The following is a 21,988-nucleotide window of genomic DNA, read 5'->3' on the forward strand; positions in this document are numbered from 1 at the left end:
ATCCGAATTCTCCTCGGTGCAGAAAAGAATTTGCAAGTCTATGAGAAAGAGCTCTTGGCTGTAATTCATGCATTGTCTACGTGGAAACATTATTTGTTGGGGGTTGATTTTACAATGTAGATAGATCATCAAACTTTGACGTACTTTATAACGTAAATAAAGTTATCAGAGAAGCATATGAGATGGGCAAATTTTCTCTCTATGTTTCATTTTCAGATTATATATAATGATGGTAAAAAGAATGTTGTGACTGATGCATTGTCACGTAAGCCACAAATTTCAGCCGTCAGCATGGTTTATCACATTGAGTTGGTTTCCATGAAAGAGCAATATGTTACCGATTCGAACTTTCCTAATGTTTATGATCAACTTTGCAATGGCCAAAAGCATGAATACTTTGTGCTAAGAGATGGACTTTTGATGATGCATGGACGATTGTGTGTCACAAAGCAGTTAAGGCCTAGAGTTATCATTGAAAGTCATGCTTCTCCGTATGTAAGACACAGAGGTATTGATGGCATGGTCAAGATAGTGGAGCATTTTTTTTATTGGCCAGCTTCGAGGCATGACGCAGAACTGTTTGTTAAGACATGCATCGTATGCCAGAAGGTAAAGCATGATAGGGAAAAGATGTTGGGTTTGTTACAGGCCTTGTCTGTTCTAGATAGGCCTCGGTAGAGCATTGCAATGGACTTACTTTTGAGCTTTCTAAGACACCTACAAGGAATGATGGGATATGGACTATCAATTGCAGGTTTAGCAAACAAGCCCATTTCATTGCGGTGAGGAAGAAAATAAAGGCTGATCATATGGCATGATTGTTTTTTTGCAGCACATGTATCATGGTATGCGAGAGTTGATTATTAGTGATCGAGACCCCCGGATGACCAGTTTATTTTGGAAGGGGTTGTTTGAGAATATGGATACCACACTGAAATTCTCATCATCCTTCCATCTGCAAGCAGATGGTTTTAGTCTAAGGAAGCAAATTCCATAGTGTTAGATCTTTTGAGGTGCTATGTTTTAGACCACAAGATATAGTGGGAGAAATATTTGCCCTTGGTTGAGTTTGCTTACAATAATATAGTGTATAGTTATGCGGACAAAGCTCCATTTGAGATGGTAGGGTGACAGAAGGTACCACGTATTTTGCAAACTAATAATAAGATCTTTGAGACTGATTGTTATGTGGAAAACTTGGATGTAGCTTGTGCAAAGATAAAATATGTACTTCAGAGATTGCAAGAAAAGCAAAAGAGGGCAGCTAATCGCCACAGATGTGCTTTGCAATTTGCAGAGGGTGATTATATATTGCTGTGTTTTGAAAAGGCAAGGCCGAAAAAGATAAAAGGAAGAGAAAGATTGTATCCGAAGTCAAGTATGAGATAGTGTGGGCCCTTTTAGGGGTTGGAGAAGATCAGCAATTTGATATATTGGCTGAAATCACCTCCACATTGGTGGATACACAATTCCTTTTATGTTAGTTTTTGGAGGTGTTTTCATGGTGATGTTAAAAGGATATGTTTGCTGAAATTCAGCTTGAGGTTGAGAAGCTGGATGAGATTTTGGTACCCGAGCAGATTTTGGCACATAAAAAAAGAAAAGTCAAAGGTAAAGTTTCGAGGAGATACTTAGTGAAATTTCAAAATTATTCACCAATGGATGCCAAATGGATGGAAGAGGATGACTTGATAGACCATCCTCAGTTGTCGCAGCTTTACTTAGATGACTTTCAGGTAGAGGCAACTTTCGTTCGGGCTCCGTCAGATTCAGCAAAGCAAGGGTCCGGAGTATTGCTCGATGCTCAAGGATAGCACTTTCACTCCTCCAATTATGGACTCTCTCATATGTAGTGGATCTCGGATATATTTAGCATGCATCCAAGGTACTTCATTGATAGTATGTTTTCCATGAGTTCACTACTTAGTCTTATATGACCTACTTAGTCTTATATGACGTACAATCAATGCAACACTTGAAGCGTAATCTATTCGGAAAAAAACAAAGACAAGTAAAAGAAATTTCAAATTTCGTACTTTCAATGGGTCATGCGATGCAAAGCTTATACTTGCTTTTATCAGTCAATTTGATGATTATTTCCATGAAGAACAGTATGCTGAGAAAGACAAAATTAAGTGTGTCACTAATCATCTAGTGAGCATCCCTATGGTGGACTGTTGCCCGCAAGAGCATTGATTGTTCTACTACTTGGGAGACTTTTCAAAAGAAATTTATGCAGAATTTCCTTCCATCCCAATTCCTCGAAAAAGTTGTGAAGACATAACAGCATTCAATGTTGGAATTTTCATATCCAATGTAAACATCTTGCCATTTCTTTTGCCTTTAGCAATGAGTTTGCATTCTTGACCATACTCTTCAATGTAGCATCCGTCTCTATTGAATCTAACTTGTAGATTCTGTTCAACCATTTGTCCCACAGAAAGTAAGTTTTTGGTTATGGAGGGTAAATGTAACACATCATAGAGACTCTTTTTCCTGTCACCATGCATCATCAAGGTAACAATACCTGTATGCATAATGTCATGCTGCATATCATCCCCTGTGCAAACATATCCATGAGAACCTTTTACCAATGTGTCAAACCACTCTCCATGAGGAGTCATGTGGTTAGATGCCCTTGAGTCCATATACCATACATCATCTGCTTTGCCTTATATAGGCTACCCTTTCTTCACATGTTGCATAGCAAACAACTTTTTATCTTTCTGCATATCACTAGAAGAAGCATAATTACCATGTTGCTTCCCTCTTGCTCTTTAATCATTCTTCTTCTTGTAGCAATCCTTAGCTACATGCCTGTATTTGCCACAATGCTAGTCACTGTGAGATGCAGCAGACGAGTATGAGTTTCATGAGAACATTGGAACTACACTTTTGCATCAGCTTATGATCAATTTGGTATAAACTTTGCATCAATTTTGAGACAAAAATTCTAATTAGTTTCAACTCAGTTTTTGATCAGCTTGAGAAGCATTTATGGTCACTTTTGGAATTAGTTTTGCATCAGCTTTTGCATTGATTGGTGGCCAATTTTTTGCAATGAGTTTGTGATCTGTTTCGGGTCACATTTGTAGCAATTTGTGATTAGTTCTCAGATCAGCACAAGTGATCATTTTATGATCAGATTATGTTGAGTTTTCAATGGTTTATATTTGGTTTCATAAACAATAGCGTTTGTTATGATGCCATCGATGTTTTTATGCTATGCTATTGTGACATTAATGTGACATTAAAAGTGATATTTAATGTCGCGTTAAGGTCATAAATATGGGATGTGACATTAAAAGTGATATTTAATGTGACATTAAGGTAAATCTAGGGAACATGCACGAGAATGACCGTCCGGGCTCTTGGGCGCCCGACCGGGGTTAAGGGGAGCCTAGAGAGTAAGAGAGTCCAAGAATAGTAGGACTCCAGAGAAGTGGACGGCTGGCAAAGGAATCCGAGTGAGAGGTGCCAGCACTGATCTAGGCGTGGTTGGGAGGAGAAGAATCACTCGTGCTCAGAGGTTTTCAGTATTTTTCTCTCTGTCTTTCCGGAGCCATCTTTCATTGGTATCGGAGCCTATGGTTCAACGACCAGATCCGTCGTTTGTCAGATCGTCAGTTGTTCGTCAGATCGTCAGTAATCCGCCAGGTCGTCAGTCGCCTGCCAGGTCGTCAACTTTTCACAAGGTCGCGTGAGTATCAGGCGCCGTGAAAACGCGACGGGCCGTGAAGAGAAAGAAAAGTGAGACGTGCCACATCACATTAATGTGACACGTTACGGACAGGGAAAAAGATCAGACGTGGGGTCGCGAGGACCAGACCAGAAGTGGCGTCGCGAGGACCAGGAGTGGGATCACGAGGAAACGTGACACGACTGCAGCAGATGGCGGTGAAATGTGAAACGTGACTTTGTCACGTCTGCTGTTGATAGGTGACTGCGACTGCTGTGAGATGGACATGACTGCGACTGCTGTGAGAGGGACAGAAGAATGTCATACACGACTGAAGTCAGGAAATTGAATTTCCAGCATGACTGTTTTACTGCTCTAGTCTGGGAAGATAAAATTTGTTCATTACTCTTCGGGCTTCTTTCCAAACCAGCAACCACAGCCTGTCATTAAAAATCAGGGAAGTACTTTACTTTGTATGCAAATTTCTTATTTTTGCTTTCCAATTCCAGTGTATTAATGGCAGAAAAAGGGAAAGAAAGGGTAATGGAAAGCTCTAGTTCTGGGGATCAACCTATGGTAGATCCCCATGAACCAGAAATACAAGAAGAACAATGGGAAGAATTTTTTGCTACGCGAGAGCAATTCGATGATCTTACTGCTTGTGTGCAAACTCAGGGGGTTCAAATGGAATTTTTAACTCAAACACTTACTGAAATAAAATCTCAATTAACTTTATTGTTGGAAAGAGATAAAAATAAGATAGAAATCTCAGATGTCCCATCTTCATCGAAAGATTTAGATGTGACTATGCGAAATCCTAAGGAACCCCAAACTTACCATAAATTGAGGGATAATCCAGTTCTAAAGGATATGAAACCACCTCAATTCTATGGGGAGGAAAAAGATAGGAATAAAGACACAATCTTTAATTTCCTCAAAAAATGGGAAGATTTACATAAATTAAAAAATACCCCACCACATCTCCAAGCACTGGAGGCTAGTTTAAATTTGGGACCCAAAGCATATAAGTGGTGGCGAACTTTAAAGGAGGCGAATAAAATACCTGAAACTTGGGCTCAATTTGAATCTGTCTTTTTGAAAGAATTTCTTCCTGAAAATGAAATGGAAAGAAATTGGGAAGATTGGGATTATGTCAGACAAAAGGGAAGACCCCTGCTGACATATCTGGAGGAATATTGTGAGATAATCCTCAAACTGGAAGGAATAGATGAATTCCAAAAAACAAGAGGATTTATTAGGGGACTAGATAAAGCCTGTAAAAAGGAAGTAAAACGGAGTTTACCTAAGACACTGGAAGAGGCAATTAAATTTGCATTAATTTATGAAGACAGTATGCGTCCAGGTACACTCACTAGTCTCATGGATACAGAGCCCAAGTCTAAGGAATTGGAAACCTCAAAATTTGTGGGCAAATTTAAAAGGAAATTGCCATTTTTTAAGGGTAAAAAACAACCTTTTGAAAAGAAACCATATATGAGGCCAAAGTTAAGTCCTGATGACTTTGATAAGGCCCAAAAAAAAAAGTTGTGTTTCAATTGCCTATCCCCTAACCATGCTGCTTGGAATTGCTCTCAAAAGAAAAAGGGGGAAGACAAAGGAAAGGATAATGACAAAGGCAAGGGAAAAGAAAAACAAATCCATGTAGTGCAGACCTTAGAATTAAAGGGCCATGAAAAGTATAAATCTTTAGAGGTCTTGCACATGGATGTACAACATAAGTGTTGTATGTCAACTTCTATGTGGCAGCCTACTTTTGGACCACATGATTTACTTAGAGTACATGGATTGATAGCTGGAAAAAGGGTTAGAGTCATGATTGATGACTCTGCCACACATAATTTTATAAATTATGCACTTGTCAAAAAATTGAAACTTCCCCAGCAAAACAGTGAGCATCAATATGTTGTTCGTATGATGCAAGGCCAAGACAATAAAATATGGGATACAATGGTATCCAATTTGGAAATTGAGATTCAAGGATATAAAGATAAGCTTGATTTCCAAATAATGAACATGGAAAGAGCTGATATTGCTCTAGGGAGGGAGTGGCTATGGGGATTAGAACCATCCTTAAAACGTAGCTATCACCATAATACACTGGAATTTGAAAGGGATGGTAAGACTTTTGTCATTCAAGGTGAACATGAAGTATCTGATAATCCTTTGCTGTGTTCTACTGAAGTTCAGAAGCTGATAAAGAAGGAAGTTTGTGAGGTATATATGCTACGGTCTCTTCCTGTACAGAATACTTTTACTTTCTGTAATATAAAGCAACAATTTTCTTATGTTTGTGAGTTGAATGTTAATAATGAATTGAATAGTTTGTTAGATGATTTTAAAGATGTGTTTCCTTCTGATTTACCAAGTGGCCTTCCACCAGATAGGGGTGATATAAATCACCCAATTGATATAAATAAGGATACACACCCAATTTCAAAACCACCGTATAGGTTAAGTGAAACACAGCATCAAGAAGTTGAAAGACAAATTAAGGATTACCTGGATAAAGGGTTTATTCAACCCAGTAATTCACCTTAGGCTTCACCAATTTTATTGGTAAAGAAAAAAGATGGTTCTATGCGACTTTGTGTTGACTATAGAGCACTTAATAAAATAACGGTGAAGAATAAATTTCCTATGTCCAGAATGGAAGAACTTTTTGATCAATTGCATGGGGCAAAATTCTTCACAAAGATAGATTTAAGATCAGGCTATCACCAAATAAGAATTAAGGCACAGGATGTTTCCAAGACGGCATTTCGTACTAGATACGGACATTATGATTTTTTGGTGATGCCTTTTGGCCTCACTAATGCACCAGCTACCTTTATGAAGCTGATGAATAGTGTTTCACGGCCCTATCTAGGACATTTTGTAGTAGTTTTCTTGGATGATATCTTGATCTTTAGTAAATCAAGAGAAGACCATTTGGAACACTTACAATTAGTATTCCAACTGTTAAGAACACATTCCCTTTATGCGAAGAAAACTAAATGTGAATTCTTTGCACAAGAGGTCAAATATCTGGGGCATATTATCTCGAAAGAGGGAATCAACATGGATCCAGAAAAAGTAAGGGCAATTATTGAATGGCCACCTCCAAGGAACCTGTAAGAGCTGCAGATCTTCCTAGGTTTATCTGGATTTTATCGTAGATTCATTCGAGATTATGCCAAAATAGCTGTTCCAATGACAGATCAACTTAAAGGGAAAGGGAAAAGTTTTAATTGGGGAACAGACCAAAATGAAAGTTTTCAAAAACTTAAGGTAGCTATTGCTACAGCTCCAGTACTATTAATAGTGGATCCCAACAAACCATTTGTGGTTGAAGCTGATGCCAATGATAAGGCAATAGGCGCGGTCTTATTACAAGAAGGTCGACCGGTTGCTTTTGAAAGCAAGAAATTAGATCGTGCAAAACAAAATTATTCTGTTTATGAGAGGGAGTTGTATGCAATAGTACATGCAATGAAGAAATGGAGGCACTATTTGTATGGTGCCAAACTTTTGATTTTATCGGATCATGAAAGCATTAAGTGGCTTAATGATCAACCAGATTTACACGGGCGTAAAGCCAGATGGGCCGAACTCCTTCAAGAGTTTGACTATGAGATAAGATATAGAAAAGGAAAGTATAATACAGTAGCTGATGCACTCAGCAGAATGCCCATCATTAATGAATTGAGTTTTACTCAGTTCACTTTCAACTTGCTTGAATCTTTAAAAGGGAAATGCCAGGTTGATCCGGCATACTCCAACATATGGGAAGCAATAAAAAATGGGGATCCAAATGAAAGTGCTTCTACTGAGGAAGGAATATCTGAGGATGTTCAACAAGGAAATGGAGCATCAGGGGTTGCTCAAACTGGATTCAAGTGGAAGAATTTTACCATTGATAATGGTTATTTACCCTACAAGGGTAGGGTATGTGTCCCGAAAGATACAGAAATAAGGCGCCAGATACTCTTTGAGTTTCATGATACCCCCAGTGCGGGACATCCAGGAGTTAATAAGACTTATAGTCTTATTAAAAGGCAGTTCTATTGGCCTGGAATGAATAAGGACGTCCTTGACTATGTGGTCAAATGTAATAAATGCCAGGTTAATAAAGCTGAAAGATTAAAAATGGGAGGACTTCTCCATCCATTAGAAATTCCTTCGAGAAAATGGGAGAGTATCTCCATGAACTTTATTGTTGCTTTACCTAGAACACAGAGGGGGAACGACTCTGTGTGGGTGATTGTGGATAGGTTAACCAAAATGGCTAGGTTTATTCCAACCTCAACTGATGTTAAAACACCAGAATTGGCTAGATTATTCGTAGAGAACATATACTGATTGTATGGCCTTCCGGCAAATATAGTTTCTGATCGGGATAGAAAATTTGATAGCCATTTTTGGCGTGCGGTATTTAGGAAATTGGATACTAAACTTAGCATGAGTACGGCGGATCATCCGCAAACAGATGGGCAAACTGAAAGGGTTAACCAAATTCTTGAAGATATGCTTAGGGCATATGTAAGTAAAAGGCAAACTAATTGGGAAGAGTATTTACCGATAGCAGAGTTTGCATATAACAGTGCCAAGCACTCTTCCACTGGATATAGTCCATTTATGTTAATGTATGGGTTTCAGCCCAGAGCTTCTTTTGCAGTAGGACTGCATAAGGAAAAGGTTCAGGCAGCTAAAGACTTTTTGGAGGGTATGAATAGTATGTTAAAATTTGCTCAAGAAAATATTAAAAAAGCTCAAAATCGAGCTAGAGCATATGCAGATCCTCACCGAAGAGACATCTCCTTTGAAGAAGGAGAATTGGTCTATCTTAAGGGTGCCTGAACAAACTAAAACTATGAAAAAGGGACAATGTCCAAAGCTTTCACCAAGGTATTGTGGTCCTTTCATAATACTTAAAAGGGTGGGAGAATTGGCTTACAAGCTCCAACTACCTGCTGGTAGTAAAATACATCCAGTTTTTCATATAAGTAAATTAAGAAAGAAGCTGGGTGATTTGGATAATCTAATCTTAAATGATGCTATTGAGGAGCTATTCTATGACCAATCTAATCCACATGAACCATAAAAAATATTAAATGTTCGTAATCGACGAACAAGGAATACTATTTATCAGGAATGTTTGGTTAAGTGGAAAGATTGTTCTGAAGAAAGCTCAACATGGGAGCGAGTAAGTACTTTAAAGAAAAGGTTTTCTGATTTACAATTAGACCTTCCAAGTATCGTTTTCGAGGACGAAACTGATTCTTAAGGGGAAGGAAATGTGACATTAATGTGACATTAAAAGTGATATTTAATGTCACGTTAAGGTCATAAATATGGGATGTGACATTAAAAGTGATATTTAATGTGACATTAAGGTAAATCTAGGGGAACATGCACGAGAATGACCGTCCGGGCTCTTGGGCGCCTGAACGGGGTTAAGGGGAGCCTAGAGAGTAAGAGAGTCCAAGAATAGTAGGACTCCAGAGAAGTGGACGGCTGGCAAAGGAATCCGAGTGAGAGGTGCCAGCACTGATCTAGGCGTGGTTGGGAGGAGAAGAATCACTCGTGCTCAGAGGTTTTCAGTATTTTTCTCTCTGTCTTTCCGGAGCCATCTTTCTGCTATGGTTTGGTTTTGTGGGGTGATAATTTGGCAATATTTTTAAGATTCTTTGTGAGTCGTATGTTAAGTTATGATTGGTTGGTAATTTTCAGCATGTGTTGGATATATTGAATGGTTGAGCAACAATGCGCAATGTTGTGTTAACTATGATGCCTTGTAGAACTTCCAATCACTACTTTGCTTTTGATGCATTTGACAGTGCAATCGAGGATGATTGCAAGGATTTTAAGAGAGAGGGTTGTCATGAAGACATGTATTTTTGAAATCTCACGTAATATGTGGATTAATTTTTAGCCACATGGTTAAGTAAATGTTGCACATGTGAGGTGTAACTTGGGTTAGAGTAAATTCATTAGCTTGAGACATGAGGAAATCATGGAATATCAAAAAAAAAAGTTGTAAGTTATGCGGCATAGGTACTTGGTGGTATTTGGTGAGTTGTTGGCCTAGGTCATTTATTTGGACATAAGTGTCAATTGTTGGTGACACTAGAGAAGTGGTATTTAATGATAACTAACGCCAATCTGAAGATGATGCAGAAACACTCGGGAATGGTTTCTGCACTCGAGAATGGAAGTTGCCTAGCCGATTTAATTATTGGCTAGTCAAATTATATTTTAGGGCATTGAAATAATTATTAGATTAATTTTCAACATTTAAAGGTTAAAGATTAATATTTAATTATGGATAATGCTAGAAATTTGTGAAGGTTGCCACTTGTCAAAATTGCCCATGCAAGACTGAAAAACGTCTTTGGAGGTTGGAGGGAGACATTTGAGTGGATTCAGCGTGTAAGAGAGAGGGAGGAGATGCTGCTGGTTTGATTTGTAGCCATTGAAGGACCAGCTATTGAAACTTGAGACACGACAACAGTAGTAAATGACTGATTTCCTTAAGTTCTTTGTATTTACAAGCTGTTGAGATAGTACAGTAGTAGTAAATGATAGATTTTCTTTAGTTCTTCGCGAAGAAAGTGTGAATTTTCTCTCCTCAGCATTCTGTCTCATCTCCTAGTCTTTTTATAGCCTTGGTTCGAAGAGTAGAGCATTGAGATCACCAAAGTTTGAGAAATTTCAGATTTCTGTGCTATAGACCCTAATATGTAGCAGAAATTAGGGTTTAGCTGAAACCTCGAGAAGTGTGCTAAAAATTGGAAGCTCCAAGACTTGGATTCAACAGAGCTGAAGTTGTTTTTAGTCAAATTCAAGTAGAGGGACCAACAAATCAATGAATTTGGGGCATTTTCAATCTCCATCAAACTAGGTAAAGGCGAATTGATTGGCTGAATCAAGGGGCAAATCTGATTGAAGAGTTGTTGGTCATTTTGGATAGCAAGGGAAGTTGGAATACCGAAAGGGATTGGGAGAATCCCATTGTACATCAACTTCTTCTTCAATTAAGTCTAATAAATACCGAAAGGGATGTGAGTTTTGGGTCCAATAAGGTGTCCAATGTTGAAGATTATATGGTAAAGTGGGCATTTTAGTTTTGTGAATTTGTTAATCGCTGTAAATAGTGCTTAATCAGGTTATTTACCAGCCTATCCGAGGAGGAAGGCTGGTTTCAAAAGGTTACAAAGTCAAGATGGCGGAATATAGGCACCACTTGTGTAGTTTACTACCATTGGCTCACTACTATCAAATGATGATGAAGTCACATTATTTTTAAACAAGCTGCCTCCAAATGTTTCCACTTAGTGCAACAAGGCATCTTTTTGACTGGAGGGGCATCCCTTTTAGAAGTTTGAATACCAGCTCTTGCATTCTGCAAGGTTGCATGATTGGAGAATAATCTTCCACAGATTGAGTAGCATTTGCTACTACTGGTTATAGCCTGCTCATGTTGAGTTGTGGTTATGAGCTGAAACCATCGTCTAACATCGTGCTCAAGGGAGTGAAAATGCAGTCAATGGTCGACTTCTTGCACAATATACAAGAAATGTTCTCAATTGCAAAGGAAAAGTGTTAAAACAACCTAGGATTGTGCTACATTTTATGCCGACTAGAATTGTAGTCCTCAAGAGTTCCAAGAGGGTATGTGGGTTTACCTTAAAGTACCAAAGGATTCCGATTCAGTAACTATTGGATATTCCTAGAAGTTATCTTCGAGCTATTATGGTCTTTTCCAAATTATCAAGAAGATAAGTAGCGTGTCTTGTAAGTTGCATTTACCTCTGAACATACTAGTTCACGTGTTGCTCCACGTGAGTCATTTGAAAGAACAACTAGGGCAAGGTGAACTCATTACATTCAATACAAACTTGAATCAATTCTTGAGTATAGGAGTAAATCCTGCTCCTTACTTATTTTGAGTCCTCTATCAATCCTTATGGCCTTGTCTAGTATGGCTTTGATGTTGAATCTATCAAGGATAGATTTGTTTATTATATCCTCAGAAATTCTCTCATCTCTAATTACTCTTAATGAAAGCATTTGTTATGTCTTGGCAATTGGCCTCTCTACTAATGAAATTCTTTTATACAAACTCACTTTTGATTCATAGTATCTTATATTCTCTCCTTCCCGAATATTTAAATCATTGAAAGAGCCATTAAGAGGTGGAGGCAAGAAGCTTGTGAGTTGACCTGTTTGGCTTTACAGTTGGGAGGTGGGCCTGATGCCCATTTCTTTTATGTTCTTTGTTGCCACAGGTATTACTTGTGTTGTGTCTTGTGTGTAGGTTGAATCCTTGGGGGATATTTCACTCCTTATGCATTTACAATTATGCCAATTTCTCTACTTGATCACAATTTTCCTTGGCTGAGGCTTGTTGAAAGAGGTGGGCGATGGTGGCTACACCCTTGGGCCTTCTAGCTCCCTTAGGGTAGAGTAGGTGAGTCTAGCATTCTTTAACTTTTAGCTCATTTGGCTGTCGAGTCGGGTCCATAGGATACTTATCTTCAGGGTTTTCACGTATCTTCATTGCAACCATTCATTCTCTTAGTTTTTCCTCATTTTTAAACTCCTGTTACATATTACTCTCACATTAGCTTTGAATTATTTTTCTTAAGCAACATCAAAGCATCTCAATATGAAGCACTAATATACAGGCTTTGGTCTGTTTTGGTCCTTACATGTTAGGTTTTGTATTTCATCCAAGGGCTAACATGAAAGGTTTGCATTGTTCCTTATTGGCATAGAGACATGGGTTTTGACCCATTTCCTTGGTAGTTTCATCTTAGTTTGAGCCTTGTCCTTCTAGTGGTATGGTTAAAAAAATAGAGTACTTGAATGAACCCTTAAGTTCTTCGATATGGCCATAGTAGCTTGATGTGATGGACGGTGGTGGTGATCTCTCTTGGATCTTTTCAATCCCAAGTGAGATCATTGAATGGACTATTGTTGGAGAATGATGAAGGTGTGGGTTGGAAGGAGGGTAAGTGTGAAGGTTAAATAAAAATTTCTACTCTAACTTCACCTTCTTTTAAGTAGTCATGGAACTTCTTGAAATGATAATTCATATGCCGCGCAAAACTTCTTGTTCAGTTGTTGAGGCTTTGGGGCCACAGGAAGAAATTAGGCAAACTCCTAATGCTTTACAATCAAGTTGGAACTGTGGCAAGCCTTTTCAAGAAAGTGGAAGGCATTTTGTGTGTATGTGCGTGCACTCTTCTTTTTTTGTGTTTATTATTATTATTATTATTATTGGGTGGAGGGGGTGTGTGTGTTGGTGGAGGGAGGCATCCAATGGTTATGGAAAGGAGAGCCTATTGAAAGGTTGTGACACAAGATGATAATTTGTGCGTTTAACAAATGCATTAGGGTTGGTGTATGTGTTGGGGTTTGTTGTACATGTTGTACTTCAATTAAAAAACCCCAATTGTAGTGTTGAGTTGGAAACCTTAACCCTACTCAAGGGAGAATCATCTAAGGTTGTCATACCCTTGAGAATGTCCCCAACACATGGAGGAAAACCATTTAATGCCATCATTCCTCTAGCAATAAAAACTAGTGCCTCTTGGGAACATAACACCCAATCCAGCCCAAGGGTAAGCAATCAGGAAAAAAAAAGAGGTGCTGGAGGTTTTGACAGGATACACTAACCTGCAGGTGTGCATGTGGGATGATAGTGAACTGATGGGACTCACTGACATGTAGGCACACTGTGTGTGTATGTGATTGTGTTTGCAGGGAAGATTGTGTAGTTCTTAGGCTACCAAACCTTGCTTTGGTTCAATAAAAACTGCATGGGAGTGATGTATTCGTCAGTGTGACTACTTTTATGTTTGTTTAGGACCATTTGGGCCACCCTGCCTCTGTTTCAGTTCAGTTTCCAGTATTGTGATGGCCTGTATGGATGTTATAAATGTGGCGACAGACAGAATTAAGTGGTGAAAGAAGCAACAAATGCAACTCATGATGGTGGCATGGGAGTATAAGAGTGTGATGGGGCTCATTTCCCACCCTCCTTTACACAAGGTTCCTTGCACATTGTTTAGGCACATGACACACAGTGACAAAAGTAAATTTTTGTATCTTGCGCCTAAATGATGTGCCGATGAATCCTATATGACAGAACCATATCTCTATTTGTGCATCATCCTTGTTTAAGGGCCATGTGAATCTTCTTTGTAGTATTCCAATTTTATCAAAGGCCTCCATTTTTTTTGATGGAGCCTGATGAAGTGCTTGTGGCAGACATGCATGATGGGAAGAATGGTGGTGCTGGAAGCTGAAGTTGGTGCTGGTAGAGGGGAAATGCAAACTGTGAACTGGTGCAGGGAAAGAGGGTGGGAGTGCTTGAATCCTGCAAGTTGGCTCTGGTCCAAGCACTCATATACATGCAGGATACAGGGCTCATTGGGAGCCAGAATGTATTCCGAAAAAAGCGACTAGTAAACGAGAGTAAAAAAATCTGCTGTATGAGGAAGCTACTTGTTGGAGTTTTTAACCTTCTCTTCTCTGTGTCATCCTAATAATCCACCATCATCATCTCTGTGCTATACTTTTAACCTCATCTTCTCTATATCAGACTAAAAACCCACTATCAAAGAAACTCTTAAACCAAGAGCGAAGTAATTGGTGATGTACTAGTCTTGTACCCACTTCGGAAATTTTGACTTTTCTTTTGTCTTTTGTGGGAATCAGTATAGCCATGCGCATCTTTTAGCTAAAGGAAGCATCTTTCTTTATTTAAAGGAAAAAGAGTTACGAACATGTTTTCTCGTAGCCGATAAGAGGGAGGAGTCTGTCTTACAGGATGTCGTTTAGCCACAAAGTAGGTACTTATTGGAGGGGTACTTTTCTTTGTACTTGAAGTATTTAGTACAAAGAAAACCGGTCCCTTAATTATAGAAAGAAAAATGCTATCAATGGGAATGCTTTGGCTTTCTAGGTGACGTCTGTGGTCCAATTGAACAAATCATTCAATGGATTTATTAACTTAAACATGTTTGTTATATGCGAATGGGAAGGTGGGAGAGCTCAGATATTTGTATTTCTTTTTTGCAGTATGGCGTGAGGATCTGTCTTTTAACGTCATTTAAGGACACATCATTTGTCCAGATTTTACCAAGGCAGAAAAAATCTAGGAGAGGTTAGTTTTTAAAAGAATATTTCTTACTTGCAGTCTGTAATTAACACTGCGCTCGTTTGTGATAGAGATGCTTGGTGTGCTTTTGTAGATATATTTCTCAGCTTCTGGGCAGAGGTTCATTATAATTCCATTTATCCGGAAGGAGGTAAAAGTTAACCAGGATTGATTTTTTCCTTAAATAAGAAGGAAAAGCTGTTGATTGTCATTGTACTGCTTATGTGATCGCAGATGTTCCAATATTTCTAGGCCAGACGAAGAAGAAGAGGCACTGGCGGCAGTATTTTAAAAATAAGCTGAAAATTTGAAGGCCATTGTTTGCCTAATCACAAGAAGACGCCGATGTATGGTTTATTTTGTAAAGAGCATTCCATCTAGACAGCCTATATTTGTGCCCCTTAATTTGCGCAACTTGAATTATGTACAGGTATGAGCAACTTATGCCCAAAGGGCTGTTTTATGGTCATGATTTTACAAGGTTCAATTGCAAACCTTACTTACAGGGAAATATATGGAGCGTAAAGATGGTAGGGGTATTGCTGAAGTTAACACAAATTGTGTGCAAGTTACAACCTGCTTAATGGTCAAAACTGTGCGTGATTCGATCTTCCCTTCCAACAAAGATATTCAATCTTCCTTCTGGCGAAGTATGGAAATGAAAAGAGAGCTTCTTCGGAGCCCTGATGATATTCCTGCTTGCTAATCCGACTGGTCTGACTATCAACGAGCACTAAAGAAGTATGCCAAAAAGATCTGAGACGCTTATCAAATAGGAAGCTGTGACGTGGCGGGGTGTTGGAGGATGTTATATTATGCTAACTATTACTACCTTGGGTGCTAACTTCTAAGTGACGCTTCACATGCCCCACTCGAGGGCTGTAGGAGCACGACTCGCCAGAATTTGTTGCCACGTGTGCTGCTACTGGTATCGAGATTCTTCAAGCCAATGGCCGTCGGGAGCAATTGCTGGCATCCGGATTCGAGATTCTTGTAGTTTTATCGTCTTGTGCGCACAATATTGTTCCAAAAAATAAAAATAAAAAATCATAGGAAACCAAGGGGCATGCGGCAATTTGTAAACGCTCACGGGCACAATGCTCTTGTTCTTAGAACGGGTTTTGGCGCACGTTACGGCACCATGTTACAAATCCTTGAAAAAACGTTACCCTGTCCCAGAGTTCGGAAATGAGGAACACGATGCCACGCGCCAGAGTGCAACAGCGATAAAAGCACTTCCATCTGCTTTTCCTTGGCTCTTTTCAAAAGAAAAGCATGGGAATTGTCATTTAACTTTTCCATCTTTTGCTCCTTGCTAACAGTTACTCGGTGTACCCGTGCAAGGGTGCGTCTTAAAGGCGCATGAAAGCTAATCTGGTCTTTTCGTAGAGTACACATGGAAAGAGAGAATGGTGTTGCTCACATCTCCGTCGCAAGAGGAGGCCATGATATCATTAGACCTAAACCCAAAGGGACTTCCCTCAAATATACCCATTGGGTGAGTTGGATGATGCAAATTACTATGTATCTTTTGGTGATTTTGCATGGAAGATTATCCATAGGAATCTTATCTTTGCTAAAGGTGCCAAGGTTACCAGTCTTTATTTTTTATTTGTATTTGGATCTATTGACCATGTTTTGGTTATGGCTTGTATATCACATGTATCTTTATGGCATCATCACCTTGGGCATGTCTTTAAACGGAATAAAAATACTTACTTTTTATAGTATCTTTTGTCTTTTGATTTACAAATGTTTGGACTTTTGTGATAATTGTCTTTATGGCAAGTAATTTTACATTTTTTATAAGAAGGTTAACATTATAAACATAGGTAAGCTTCTAGCTCTTGTGCATTCTAATGTATGTGGTTTCATGTCTTATCAATCATTGGGTGATATTTATTGATTATTATTCACATTAGATTTGAGTATATTCTATTAAGTAGAAATTGGATGACTTATCTATTTTTTAGTATCAACTTGCTCTTGTTGAGAGCTACTTTATAGGTTGAAATGCTTAAGGCTTGATAATGGAGGTATGTTTCTAAAGCATTTGAGTAGTTTTGTAATGAGAGGGATATTAAGCATCAATTAACTATCCTTACATCCAGCCCAGAGTAGTGTTGCAAAGCGTATGAATAAGACTATCCAAGAAAGTATCTATAGTATGTTTAGTCAAGCAGGTTTACCATAGCATTTTGGACTAATGTCGTTATCTATTGTTGTACAATTGATAAACATATTCCCATGTCTTGCTATTGGTTGTCAGGTTACAAAGAAGGTATGATTTGGAAAACCTCTCCTATATGTGTATCTTGAAGTTGTCGGATGTGAGGCTTTTTGTAATATACCCAAGGATAAATGCAATAAGCTAGATAAGTTACTAAAATGCATATTTCTTAGTTATGAGGATGGAGATAAGATCGGCTATTGTCTATGGGATTTGCAAGCTCAGAAGGTTATTTGTAGTCGTGATATTGTTTTCTATGAGGAGAAGATGCATAAGTAACTTGAGTAAGTTATTGAGATACATAAGGTGATCTTTTAGGAGGAGCCTCTTGTTGCAATATAATTAGCTAGATAGTCTATAATTGATGTTTTAGTAACCCACGATCATAATGTTGGTGGAATGTATAGGTTCCACATTCCATTTGAGACAGTCTACTAGAGATAGACATTAACTTGATCAATTTGTATCTTCCATGGATTATGTTATGGTGACGGATTTTGAGCCCCTTACCGTAAGGAGACTGTGTAAAGGTGAGTCACTCTTGGAAGAGGGCCATGTAATCTAAGTTTAATTCAATGTAGAAAAACCATACATGGGATTTGGTTCTTTTGCCCAATGAAAATATGCATTGCCATGTAAGTGGATGTATAAGATCAAGTAAGCCTTCGACATCCCATGCAAACATAGAAGGCTAGATTGGTTGCAATGGGTTTTCAGCAAGAGCATGGTATTAACTTTGATAAAGCATTTGATCATGTAGTCAAAATGAATATCTTATGATTGATTTTAGCTTTGGTTGCGTAATTAGATCTAGAGCTTTATTAGATGAATGTGAAAATAATTTTTTCATATGGAGAGTTTGGTGCGCAAAACAGATGATGTATACGCGTGTAGTGAACGTCGGAAGGTTCCCAAAAACAAAGAACTTTTCAAAAGTTCATAAAGCAAGAAGAAAGGTTTACAATATATGAGACAAAAAGACAAATTGGGTACAATCTCTCCGCATGTCTTGTGTGAGTACTTTACAAGGCATGTATTTATAAATTTATTAATCTTCAAGCTAAAAAATAGCCAAATTTACAATTACCATGCTTTTGGCTTTTGTATTTGCTTTTGCTCAAATAAAGAGTACAGCATTTAGGCGTTCAAAAAAGTCAGATTGTGCTCAAATAAAATGTCCAATAATGAAATATTTAAAATCGAGCGCTTATTCGTCTATAAAATAATAAATGTTTATCATGCACTTTAATAAATAAGCGTTCCTAAATAAATATTGACGCCACGTCTTAAGTGATAAGATACACGTCCATCAAAATAATAATTCCTCTAGGTAATCTGAATACACTCCATAGCTTGGCACTTCCTAATCCCACCGCTGCTTGCTCTACACATCAGCTGAAGCATTCATAATTGTTAGAAAATAATAAGATAAAATCCACACAAGTGAATACGTAACAATCTTTAGCTACAAATAATTAAATAGATTGAAACTCTGTCCTAACCTTAATTTAATACGAGTGTACTTTAAACTCGCAAATGTCCATTAATTTAAATATATATTTTGTGGAATCATCTGTTGTGGAATTACCCAAGTGCATATTAAATTAACATGACACCCGAAAAGGACAAGCGTCCTTGTCAACTTCTCGCACAAGGAATTCACCTTGTGTATGAGCCCCGGTAAATACATAAAGTTTTACGAAATCCACCGTAGAATATGCCTTCAGTTTTACGAAATCCACAAAAAAACCTCACAGAATCCACTATGGAATATGCCTCTTGGCATTCTATCCCTGGGGTGGAATAGTAATTATTCTCAATTGCTATTAGCTCAATGTAGAGCAAGTAGTGGGAGGTAAGCACTCAGGTCGCATGTGTGCATCCATTGGGCTTCTTCAACATGATGATTTTTAAACTTGACCAAATATCTAGAATATCTACGGGCAGTTCTAGTGGTCATAAAGTCAGTGTCTAGAATAGTTTCATGTTTAAGTATTTGAGTTTCTTCTTCTAACAAAGGAGGGTTTTCATAGACAGGGTGGACATGTAATTGGCCTCTAAAAGGTGGTAGTAAATTGATATGAAAAGTATTATGGATCTTTCAATGTTAGGATAGTTCTAATTTAAATGCATTGTCATCAATCTTGTGAATTATTTTGAAAGGTCCATAAAATCTAAGGGCTAACTTAACAACAGGGTGTTTCTCAACACTTTGCAATCTTATCTTTTCAATGCATAACCAAACATAATCATCAACAATGAAACTCATGGCTTTTCTTTTCTTATTAGTATGTTTAATATATGATTGCTAGGCTTTCACAATCATAACTTCAACATAAATAGTAGCATGCATATTGGCAATATCATCAGTAGCTTTAACTTTGTTTGACAATGATGTAACAGGTGTAGGTAATCTATGTCCATAAATGATTTCAAAAGGTGCTTTATGTGTAGCCGTGTTTTGTGGTGTATTATTGCATGCAAATTGAAGTAGATGTAAATGTGTATTCCATGTTTGTGGTTTTGCAATTGTGTATGTACACAAAAGATCTAGAATTGTATTGTTAGTAGCTTCTGTTTGCCCATTGGTTTCAACATGAAATGCAAATGATAAATCAATATTAGTACCTAAATTAGCGAACAAAGTAGTCCAAAAATTGTTACAGAATCTAGAATCACGATCAGAAATAATAACTTTTGGCAAACCAGGGTTAGTGAAAATAGTCTTCAAAAACAATTGTTCAACTTGAGATGCAGTTAATATTTTCTTGCATGGTAGGAAATATGTTTGTTTGCTAAATCAATCTACTATAGTCTAAATCATATCATGATTAGCTCATGTGTTAGGCAAACCAGTTATAAAATCCATTGAAATATGTTCCCATGGATGTTCATGAATTGGTTAAGGCATTAACAAACCATATTGCTTACCATGGTGTCGATTGACTCTTTGACAAATTAAACACTTAGAAACAAAGTTAGAAACATCAGATTCCATTTACGGCTAGTAAAAATCTTCAACCAATCTTCTTAAAGTGGAAATTAATACCTCTGTGGCCTTGATATTGAGGACAATGAATTTCGTGCAACACAAATGATCTAAATGGAATAGTGACACACAATCTTTTTCATAAAACATAAATCCATCAGAATAAGACAAAGAATCAATTGGAATTCAATTATTAGCAACTAATATATTCCAATCAGCTTGAAAACTAGGGTCATGGTCACAATATCCTTTATAGGAATAAGGAATTCAAAAGATAGAATATAAATATTATGGATACTTGGTCTTCTACTCAATGCATCGGTAACAACATTTTCTCTTCCGGGTTGATATTGGATAAGTGGATGGAAACATTAAATGAAAGCAACCCATTTGATATGACGATCAAAGATTTGTGGTTGACTAAGAAGATGTTTGATACTTTATTGGTCAATTTTGATCATAAATTCGGATCCCATTAGATAGTGTTTCCATTGATTTACGGCTTGAACTATAGCTAACAATTCTTTATCATAGGTAGAATACTTCAGTTCAGAAGGTTTATGTTTGTAGCTAGAATAGGCTATGGTATGTGAATCTTGCATGAGAACAACTCCTATTCGTGATCTGCTAGCATCAGTGTGACTACTAGAAAGAATTCTTGATTAAAATTAGGTAATTGCAAAATAGGTGCATATGTTAAAGCATGTTTCAATAAATCAAAAGACTTTTGTTGATTATCAAACCAATGATATACAACATCGTTCTTTAATAATTTCGTTAAAGGCAATGCAAGCAATGAAAAATTTCTTACAAATTTTTTATAAAAGCTGGCAATACCTAAGAAAGAACGTAACTTATGCACAATTTTAGGGATTGGCCAATTCAAAATTACCTCTATCTTTTTATGATCAATACGAATACCATCAGAAGAAATAATGTGACCTAAGTATTCAATTTGGGTTTGGAAAAATTAACTCTTGTCAAGGTTAGCATATAATTGATTCTCTTTCAACAATTTGAAAACCAAAAATAGATGTTCACAGTGTTCGTTCTCATTCTTACTAAAAACCAATATATCATTAAAGAAAATAATAATATAATTCTGATATTTCAAAAATATTCGATTCGTCATATGACTGAATATAGCTGGTGTATTAGTCAAACCGAAAGGCATAACAAGGAATTCATAATGACTAAACTAAGTTCTAAATGCAATCTTGAAAATGTCAGGTGTATCCAATCGTACTTGATGATATCCATATTTGAGCTCTATCTTGCTAAAAATAGTGGCTTCTTGTAGTTTATCCATGAGGTACCGGATATCTATTCTCATCATTGATCTTGTTTAGGGAACAATAGTGAATGCACATCCTATAGGTATTATTTTTCTTCTTAACTAATAGGACAAATGCACCAAAAGAAGAACTACTGGGCCCAATGAGTCCTCGATTCAACAGCTCTTCAACTTGTGCTTGGATTTCTTTCTATTCAATCTGATTGTGTTTATAAGGTGCTTTACATGGTGGTTGAGAACCAAGGATTAAGTCTATTTTATGGTCTTCGCGGGACGTGTAGGTGGTAAACCAACAGCAAAACAATCTTTAAATTGTGCATGTCTAGGATATATCTGATTTTCCTTAGCTTCAATTTTATTCACCTATACTAAGTATGATTTGCTATCTTTTCTCAATGCACATTTAGCATGTGTGTGACTAAGCAATGAAAAATTATCAAAGATATGTATTTCATGTAATGTGATTTATTTTTCATTAGAATAAATTTTCATAGAATATGTAGAATAATCTATATCGGGATTATACTTGTGATGCCAAGGCATTTCTAAAATAATATCACTAGCTTGCAAAAGGCACAACCAAGAAATTTATGCACTCAACATAATCGCCAATTTTAATTTCTAAATCA

General features: G+C 37.4%; 1 protein-coding gene and 1 pseudogene across 6 annotated transcripts in view; one reads left to right on the forward strand and one right to left on the reverse strand.

Moving 5' to 3' along the window:
- LOC148015862 (OVARIAN TUMOR DOMAIN-containing deubiquitinating enzyme 12-like) overlaps positions 1-16,547 on the forward strand; it is a 73,857-nt gene extending 57,310 nt beyond the window's left edge. For 4 of the 6 annotated variants that reach the window (XM_087663588.1, XM_087663586.1, XM_087663587.1 and 1 more), the window contains 3 exons: positions 14,768-14,852; positions 14,941-14,997; positions 15,081-16,547. In XM_087663588.1, coding sequence (XP_087519714.1) covers positions 14,768-14,852; positions 14,941-14,997; positions 15,081-15,157 — 219 coding nt within the window. In that variant the 3' untranslated portion in view covers positions 15,158-16,547. Of the gene's footprint in view, positions 1-13,954; positions 14,436-14,767; positions 14,853-14,940; positions 14,998-15,080 lie in introns of those variants that run through there. The other 2 variants (XR_015688014.1, XM_087663589.1) reach the window with 2 other exon arrangements.
- On the reverse strand, positions 13,824-13,933 carry LOC148015863 (U6 spliceosomal RNA; annotated as a pseudogene).
- Positions 16,548-21,988: the final 5,441 nt, after the last annotated feature.

This window comes from Lygodium microphyllum, chromosome 23 (genome assembly GCF_053477565.2).
Source record: "Lygodium microphyllum isolate KBCC chromosome 23, Lygodium_microphyllum_v1.1.10, whole genome shotgun sequence".
NCBI classification, from domain to species: Eukaryota; Viridiplantae; Streptophyta; class Polypodiopsida; order Schizaeales; family Lygodiaceae; genus Lygodium; species Lygodium microphyllum.